The sequence below is a fragment of the Pleuronectes platessa genome, chromosome 4 (genome assembly GCF_947347685.1).
Source record: "Pleuronectes platessa chromosome 4, fPlePla1.1, whole genome shotgun sequence".
Lineage (NCBI taxonomy): Eukaryota > Metazoa > Chordata > Actinopteri > Pleuronectiformes > Pleuronectidae > Pleuronectes > Pleuronectes platessa.
The window spans coordinates 29,030,732-29,039,830 of NC_070629.1; the positions used below are offsets into that span (position 1 = coordinate 29,030,732).

Consider the following 9,099-nt stretch of genomic DNA (forward strand, 5'->3'; position numbering starts at 1 on the left):
CTGCCATCACATTCAAAGAGGCTCAGTCAGAAGTCACAGAGCAAAATGTCTCTGCATGAAACTGGAGAGACGACAACAACCAGGGCAACGAAATGCGAATCAACAAACACTATAAAGTTTGTTGTTAGTTAAATACTTTCTCAGTAGAATATTCAACAGACCTGTTAACATAAGAAGCAGCCATCTTTGTTTTTAACTGAAATGCTTTAGCAGCACAATGAGTGATGTCTGTCAGGCATCATAGATAAATAGTAGTGATTGGTCCAACCCGACTCAGGACGAATGGAACTCTGGCTGAACGAGGAGCATGGGGGGGGGGGGGGTGGGGGGGCAGGAGAGAGTGAATAAACATGAGTTTGCTGACTGGTCTGGTTTCCAGGCTTATAACACAATACCACCCTGACCAGTGTAGATTACTATCTGGTTTCAGAATTTCCAAAGTTAATGGAAGTGGGGGGCTGTTCCATTTCAGCTCGTTCACACTTGGCACCTCGGGGGGGGGGGGGGGGGCTCATGTTGAATAGTCGAGTGATAGATTCCAGTTTGTCTGTTCAGGGAACTATCAGCACGGAGCAGCCATGGCCCGGAGGTTTAATAAACTGCATTTAAAATGTGAGGGCAACACAGAAAGGGAGGTGGGGGGGGGGGGTATTCCTGTGTAGCTTGTTTTGTTTATATCACTGAAGCTTTAACAGCTCACATCACGCAGTGTGGGCTCGTCAACATGCGACGGGACTTGAAGCCTCAGCTGTTCACTCGTCTGGAACCAGAGCCCGGCTGGAATGTGAGGAGTGTGTTTCAGGACCCTGACGTAACCGTGACATGGATTTGAAATGTTCCTGTAACGGACATAAACAAGGTTTGTGCTATATTCCCAAAATAGCACCTGCAATGCTGTAATGCTGCATGTTTAATGAGTGTGCCACCAGGGTCACAGCCCAGTGTCGGTGTTCCAGTTGGAGAGCAAAGAACCATTCAAACAGACGCCACTGGAGAGCAAACAGTTGAAAAATATCGAGGTTTTAATTTCTCTTAAAGTGCATTGAAAATCAACACAGATGAATCCCAGAACACATGTGGTTCCAGGGTCCAGGGAGACAAACCAACCACCTGCTGTCAGCTGGTGTGAGGGTCTCTGTTCTGTTTCTGGTCCTGTGTAGATCTCAGTCCGAACAACACAGAGTTCACCTGGTTCATGGGAGTGTTGCCGTCGTTGTGAGTTCAGTGCAGGTTTTGGGGGTTTTGCTAAAACTATTCAGCAACTGGCGGAGCTTCCTGGAGTGTGAACCAATCTGCCTCAACGTGGTGGTCTCCATGATCAGAGCCGTTATTTGGTTCCACCTGATCTCACCTCTTCCACTCTTTGGGTCAAACATTAAAATAAATCCTCAACAACCTAGTTTCTGTTTCTGTCCGAGTTGTGACTGGGACCAGTCGCTGCCTCTGGTGCAGTCTGGCTGCCTCCACATTTACAGCCACGCTCTCTGCCCAGACTGGTGAGGAGCTCCAGGACTCGGATCTCGTGCTCCATGCGAGCCTTCTCCCTCCTCTCCTCCCTCTCCGCCGCCTCCCTCTGCCGACGCTCCTCTCGCTCCAGCCACTGGGTCAGGAGCTCCTGGTGCCAGCGGGCCTGCTCCTGCCGCTGGCTCTCCAGCTGCACCAGCAGGCCCCGGGTGTCCGACACCAGCCGCTGGAAGCTCTCCAGCAGGTGCTTGAGGACGGGTTCCAGGCGGGGGGTCTCAAGGTGGTGGCGGCCAGAAGTGGGGAGGGTGTTTGGATCTGGTGGAGCAGGAAGTGGAGAGGCGGCGGGCTGGATAAGAGGAGGAGGGGGGGGAGATGGCGGAGGGAGCACCACAGGTGGGGAAGGAGGGCTAAAGCCAGTTTCCACTGGAGGAGCTGACACAGGGAAATAAAAACCAGATCAGGGTGTGAGACTAGTAATGAGAAGAATATCTTAAAACACACTTCCTTGCATAAAATAATATTAATAGTAGAAATCAATACTTTGTCGTGAGTAAGCAAACAATTCTAACAACGTAATAAAATGGGTGTTAATATACTTAATAGGATAGTCACTACATACCACTATATACAAAATGAACAGGTGATTCCAGACAAACTGGTCGGGCTCTCTCTCTCGGACATTGTGAGAATCCTGCGTCCGTGAACTCAAAGTCGTCTTCTGAATCCTCTCTCTCCTCCAACTTGACGTCGGAGCTGAGCTGCCAGGACTGACGAGCGCCTCTCAGCTCCAGAGAGCTCGAGCGCTGTCGCCCCGTCCGCCCCAGAGGACCAAAATGGTGCCCCCCCCATCTCAGTGCTAGAGTTAAAATCGTGTGGGACGCTTCCTGTCCTGTCGATGCCGTCCGCCGTCTGTTCCGATGAGGCAAACAACAACGACCCCCCCTCCCCTCCCGCCGACCTCCGTCCCAACACGGCGTCCATCTCCGCAAAGTATTTAAAAGTGCACTGCTGCGGGCTGTGGACACCCCTCTGGAGTTTGGCCCTCACGTAATTGGCCTTGAGAGTCTTCACCCGCAGCCGGCATTGGTGCGGACTCCGGGCGAAACCCATTTCACTCATGCGGGCCGAGAGGTGTTTGAAGACATGGCGGTTGCGGAGGTTCTCTGCCAGGCTCTTCTGGACGCGCTCGTCGCTCCAGGCGCAGAGCAGCACCTGAGTCTCCTCCACCGTCCAGTTCACAGAGCGCTCCGCCTCGCGCTTCCCTGCACAGAGAGGTTTCAATGGGTCCTTTAAATGCTCTTAACACTTAAACACATGTTATTTACAGCAAGGAAGTGGATACGCAGTAAGTCCTGACTTTATCAGGGTTAGGGTTTTTAGTTTTTATTATAAGTATAAGGTGTTAATACTACCTTAAGGACCGTTTGAGGCAATCCTTTAATTCCTAATCGTAATAATGAGGTGGACAATACAACTTTCATCTCACTTCTATTACTCTTATGCTCTTGTGTTCGACTATTTTATATAAAACTTGATGCCTACATTTCCCTCAGGGTCCATTAAGTATCTGTCTATTAGATTGTATTAACTTAAGCCGGGTGTATTAATAAACTGGTGTATTTAGAATAGTTTGAACTCTGAGGATCTAACTCCAGCAGTGACACATAAACAGGCATCTGCAGTCTTATATTATTCTACTGTCTTATAATGACAGTTCTATGAGCATGAACCTGTCAGGATTCACCAGTTCACTGACCCCAGAGCTGCTCTGCAGGTTTGTGGGCTCACAGTTGGATTTCATGTGCATCTTTAGCAGAAGTCAAATCCTGACAGTAACATCAGAGAGAGGGTGGTAGCTCACATCTCCACCTGAGAGGCAGACATGCTAGCTAACATGCTAACTCAGACACATCCAGTATAACTCTAGCATCGCACCACAACAAGGGGCTCGTGTGTTACTGGGAAGTTAATATTGATATAAACTAGAATTATACAGATCAATAAACTATTCGCCGGCTGTAAAAGCCCAGAACCTGAGGCATTTCCGCCTTCTGCAAACAACATCCGGAAGCTACCGTTAGCATCTAGCAGCTAGCAGCCCTAGCTACATGACCCCCTGCTGTGTGACGAGCAGCAGGAAACAACATGTCGGCGGCTCGTGCTCCTCTTACTTCTCGTGGTCGACACGGAGTTTGTGGAGTTGATCATCGGAGGATTCATCTCGACGCGCTGCAACCATGTAAACAAACGCTCCTCACTTCCGGGTGACGCAGCACGACGCGTGACGTACTTCCGATTGGGCGAGCCCAGCCAAAATTCATCAAATAAAGGAAAAATTCTAAAAATAGATAATAATACAAAAAACACCGTTTAAAGTCTGAAAGCAGAATTATAATTTTTTTTAAAGAGTGGAATAAAGGAGATTGTAGAGGCAAAATTAATAAAAAGGAAAATCTGTATAAAATAATGAAAGAAAAATAGAATAAACAATTGTATGAGCTGCTAAAATCAAATGTACCTGTCAATACAAAGACTTCAACCTGGTCAGTCCATAATGAGTTGAGTTATTGATGTATTGCCATTAGGGGTAAATGCTGGACAACAGTGGAAACCATTAACAGACCACTCCCCGGAGGTCTCAGGGGTCTCACAGGGTTATACTGGACTAACACATCCTTTATGTATGTGGGAGGAGCTCCATTAAGAGATATTTAGAAATATCATAGTAATCTATTGCCAAGGAGGTATTTCAGCCGGGAAAGTGAAGTGCCAGGAGGTCGTGGGTTTGATCCCCGGCTCCTTCAGTCTGCATTCCTACTAGATAGCCCAGACTGTGCTGTATGAATGTGTATATGATCAGGTGAATGCAGTTATGACTTGAAAAGCTCTATATGAATACAGTCCACTGCGTTTTTCAAAAGAAAATGACCCATAGAGAATCAGAGTGTCAGTTTCAAACGTCACAGAAACAGCATGACACTGTGGGACGGGTTAAGGGAGTGGGGGGGGGGGGGGGGGGGGTAGGTATAAGTCAAATACTAATGAGGTGTAATCACTGAGACAAAAGCACTGCATGGAAAAAAATGCGGCCGCCTCATTCATTTCCATGAAACAGCAGTTGGCTCAGTGGGATCCCACCACAGGGACCTCGGGCAAAGAACTGGGCTCAACCTTCACCACAGGAAAATCCCAGTATCTGTGAGGGGGTCAGGTGACGGACTGGGATTCCAATGGAAACAGAGTCAAAACGCTCACGTGGACAAATTTCAGTTTGAAAAACACTTCTTTCAAACCAAATCGTAGAAACATGGACGTAGATGCATCTCTGTGGATCACTACTGTTTTAAAATTTAAAATGTATTCGTGTGGATGTAGCCCAAGGTGCATCCCCCCCCCCCCCCCCCCCCCGAGTGAGAACAGTGAGAAACTCATCTGCACTCTGAATAACAAGAGGAGCCGTCAGGAGGAAACTGCTCCTGAATGAGGTGATAATGGTTTGTGTCTCTGCTGAGAGCATCGAGACCTCTGGAGCCTCTTCTTCTATTTCACGTCTTTCATCCACAATCACAGCGATTACTGGGGGAGGGCTGGTGGGGCGGGGGGGGGGGGGGGGGTGAGGTTAAAGTGCTGTTAATGATTCAGTCTGCTCCCGTGCATCACATTTGCATGTTGAGCTTTCAGCCTTTGTTCCCTGACACAGTGACTTTAACAGTAATGTCTTTGTCGTCTTGTCTCTCAGCCCCGTTTCCTCTGTCTTCTCATTGTGTTGCACTGAATCATCACATCATACATATATATAAAAAATGAAATTCTCTCTCTTGTCATTTATCATATTTAAATGCAAAGATTCAAAATCTCCTGAGTTTAATGAGCCATTTTCTCACGTGAGAAAAACCATAATTTCACATTTCTGTTCACAGCGACGCTCTTGAATCTCTGGACAACAACACGTCTCACTCCGGTCGATACTCTGAGACATTTTGCACAACAGGCCTGAAAAGGTTTGATTCTGTAGTTTCCCTCCTGGGACCAGCGTCAGGCCCTGAAGCGGCAGGTTCACGACACATCACAGCATTAGGTAATTACAGAGGGAGACGGGAGACGAGACAGTCGACTGGACATTCGTCTCTTTACTCACATGCACCTCTGGGCTGTTCCTCACTGGCACATCACACACTCCTATCTGACACGCACAATATGAGGCTCACACACACACACACACACACAAACACACACACACGATGGCAAAGTCTACGACAAGCACACGACACACATCTGGACAGCCAGGGTGAAGAGCTCCATGCAGCTTTTCTAATTCCATCACTACAAACAGAAAGCCGTGAGTTATAATTCATAAAGAAGCAGTGAGCACTGGGCAGCGTCAATGGGAATCACATTCAAGTTGACCTCATGAAGGGAAATGATGGAGGGAGAATTCCTGAACATTAATTTTTTTGCAGGAGAACCTGGTTCACACCTGAGATGTTTCTATCACAGGAGGAGCTCGAATCAGTTGTCTGCGTTCTCTTTGACTCTAAAGGACGAAGAGTTACCAAAATAATGAATATATGACCCCAGTAAATGACACAGCACAGAGCCGGCACTGCTCCTCAGAGGGAAGCGACAGCCTCTACATCTTGTGTGATCTGTGGAGCAGAAAACCAGGTCAGCGAGCACAGCGAGGTGAGATGAGGGCGGCTCGGAGAGGTTTGCGTCAGGCTGGAGCAGAAGCAAAGTGTCCTGCTGCTCTGGAGGCTCTGGATCGCTGCCTGCACGCTGCTCTCTGGCGCGGCTCCATCTTCAGCCCTTTCATGTCTCCTGACAGCCAGCAGCAGCCGCCTTGTTTAGATCAGACACTCGCAAAACTTTCACACCGCATGCAAACAAAGACCCGACGTGGGAGCTGTGCAGCGATTCCCGGAATCTGTGTTTTCTCTTTCTCGAGCTTTTAGCCTCCCAAGAATCAAAGTGATGTCAACCGGAGCCCTCGTTGCAAAGTGGTGCTCCTGCAGAGCGACAGGCTGTGTAGAAATATTTTATTGATAAGAATTCTATGTTCTACAGTTCTACACAAGTCTTGCATAACTCTGGTACTGTGTATATTTTGTTCGATTTTGTTCAATATTGTTGTTTTATGTTGTTTTTATATTGTTGCTTTTATATTGTTGTTTTTATATTGTTGTTTTATGTTCAGTGCACCAATGAACGACACCCAGGCAATTGCCTGTATGTGCAATCATACTTGGCAATAAAAATAATTCTGATTCTGATTCTGAAGATTCAAAGTATCGACCAAACCTGAACATTTGCAGAACTACAATGTCACTCAAAAGCGCACAAGCCCCGACAACTTGAATTCAATACACCAAATTACACACCCTCATACCCTCACCCTAAAAGTGCCAGATTTTATTTTCATGAAGATCAATGAATTATTCCTGGGAATAATCATGAAAATGTCAACAACACATCATATCTCCTGCAATCTGAGACAAGTGATGATGTAATTCTTAGATTGTGGCTCAGGTCACATCCTTCCACCAGGTTTCATGGAAATCCATTCTGTAGTTTTTGCAATAGAGGGTATTTTTTGTGTAGTTTTTTCAGTTTTGCGCGTCAGAAACATAATCATCTTTTTTAGTTTACTGGAAATGTTTCTTCTGTATTCTTAACTGAACTCATTTTACCAGGGGGCTGCAGGGAAAGTTCTAGAAAATGTCCAGAGCAGCTGACTTGAGTGAAGTTCTGAACTACTTCTGACTTTTGTCGTAAATAGAAATGAAACCAGGTCCACTTCTGTTGTCTTGTTATGTTGCAGTTTCATAAATGAGGTCATTCATGTGCAGGACAATATTTCCCCCAAAACATCTTAACCCTTAATTTATGAATTCACTGCCACACAGCGCTCACCATCACAGCTGGTGGCCTCACACACGGCCCATTTCCAACCCTGCTAAAAAACTTGACAGCGCTCGTTAGCAGAAGAAAAACAAAGCTCACATGTCTGTGGGTGGTGATCACCAGCTTATTATGGTCTGTGGACCCGTGGCTTTGATTTGCAGCTGTGCAGCACCGGCCTCTGCAACAGGGCGGGCCACCGAGCCACAGGATCTCCACCGCGGCAGGTCCCTGATCAGCCAGGAGCGTGGGCTCTGTTGTGATGTGGAGCTCCGAGCTTCACTCTCTCAAGTGAATCACAGAACTCCTGGTCCTGCGCCCGGACGCCCTCTAATTTGCTCGCATTTTTATAGCAGCCACCAATTTGCAGAGGCCACTTTGACCAGCAGCGAACTTATGGCAGAGCATCTGCGCTTCAAAACATTTCCTATGGACACCAGATGCCTGCATGTGAAAAACATCCCGCCCGCTGTAATGTGTTCAGCAGCACAGATCCATTAGAGATGAAGTGCCGGGGAGCATCTGGGGAAGTGTGTGGTGAAGGTTTGGCTGGAAACACCATGTGAACGCAGATCACTCCACAGCTTCTGTGTGAGTGTCCAGAGGTCACAGAGCGTCTTTCTGTTTATCACAACACGGAGCTAATATTAACTCGGGCCACGCCTCACACGTCCTGTACTGTACGTCTCATTTGAGTCACAGTCATCTGACGGGTGTGGGGGACTCTCCATCCATTTCCACCTCGAGCTCCTTCTTCCTGTTTGCACAAGCTGAAACTTCAAACAGGAACCGAGGAGCTGACAGTGGAACAAAGACTTGAAAGGCTCCTAAATATAGTCGCGCTCGGTTGTTGCACATATTTTGAGCTCGTGGAAAAATAGCAGCATTACTCCCGGTTGTATTTTTAACAAACTAAATAGGAAATAGTTACGTAAGAAGCAAATGCCAGAATGGACTGGTGACATCACAGGGTCTGAAGGACTGAACCAGTAAATAACTGAATGAGTGATTCACCTGTCGTGCCTCCACCCCCCCCCCCCCCCCCCCACCTGCTGTGGTCTGAGGCTCAATGACACAGTGGATACAAACTAGTGTTCGTGTTGATATCTTCAGATATTCACTGGGACCTGGGTGGAATGTTAATGGTTTTGATTTGCAGGTCAGGACGTTTAGATTCTGGTTCTGGAACCTGAAGCCTTTTAACATCCAATAAGAGAATGACTCTTCTTCTCATTTGATTAAAACGCCAGTGAACAAAAAGGAGTTTATGTCTCAATCTCTACTTTCAAGTCTTCTCAAAGTAAATTATAGTCCAGTTAAAGACCAATTGACCAAAAAGCAATTGGTGACGAAAGCGTGGATTTCATTCTATGACAGCTCTTCTCCACTGGTTCGTTGATTTGCTTCCAAAGACATTAGATGAGTTATTCTTTTATCAGTTCCACTTTCCTGGGAAATGGGCAAAATTATCCCATTAGCAGAGGATGGTTTCGACCCATTGACCTCTGGGTTATGGGCCCAGCACGCTTCCGCTGCGCCACTCTGCTGACACTAACACACACACACACACACAGACACACACACACACACAGACACACTTCCTCTGGGACTTAAACCAACAATAACTGGTGGACGGAGCCTTATCCATTAGGCCACTAGGGCTTTGATTACAACACAAAACACAACTTAATATATAATTTACCTTGAAAAATCTAATTTTTCTATATATTTTTTATG

General features: G+C 46.9%; 1 protein-coding gene across 1 annotated transcript; it reads right to left on the reverse strand.

Annotated features, from left to right (window-relative positions):
• Nucleotides 1–1,705: 1,705 nt before the first annotated feature.
• On the reverse strand, nt 1,706–3,730 carry LOC128438892 (zinc finger and SCAN domain-containing protein 20). The gene is made up of 2 exons (XM_053421653.1): nt 3,636–3,730; nt 1,706–2,726 (listed from the first exon to the last, which is right to left on the reverse strand). Exons 1-2 carry the CDS (start codon nt 3,682–3,684, stop codon nt 2,170–2,172), a joined length of 606 nt encoding a protein of 201 aa, XP_053277628.1. The 5' UTR covers nt 3,685–3,730; the 3' UTR covers nt 1,706–2,169.
• Between the last annotated feature and the right edge of the window lie 5,369 nt (nt 3,731–9,099).

Excerpts from the sequence above, each read along its gene's own strand:
- LOC128438892 (XM_053421653.1), bottom strand. The coding sequence starts at position 3,684 with ATGAATCCTCCGATGATCAACTCCACAAACTCCGTGTCGACCACGAGA. Across the intron at positions 2,727-3,635 it reads CTCCGTGTCGACCACGAGAA|GGAAGCGCGAGGCGGAGCGC; the intron begins GTAAGAGGAGCA and ends CTCTCTGTGCAG.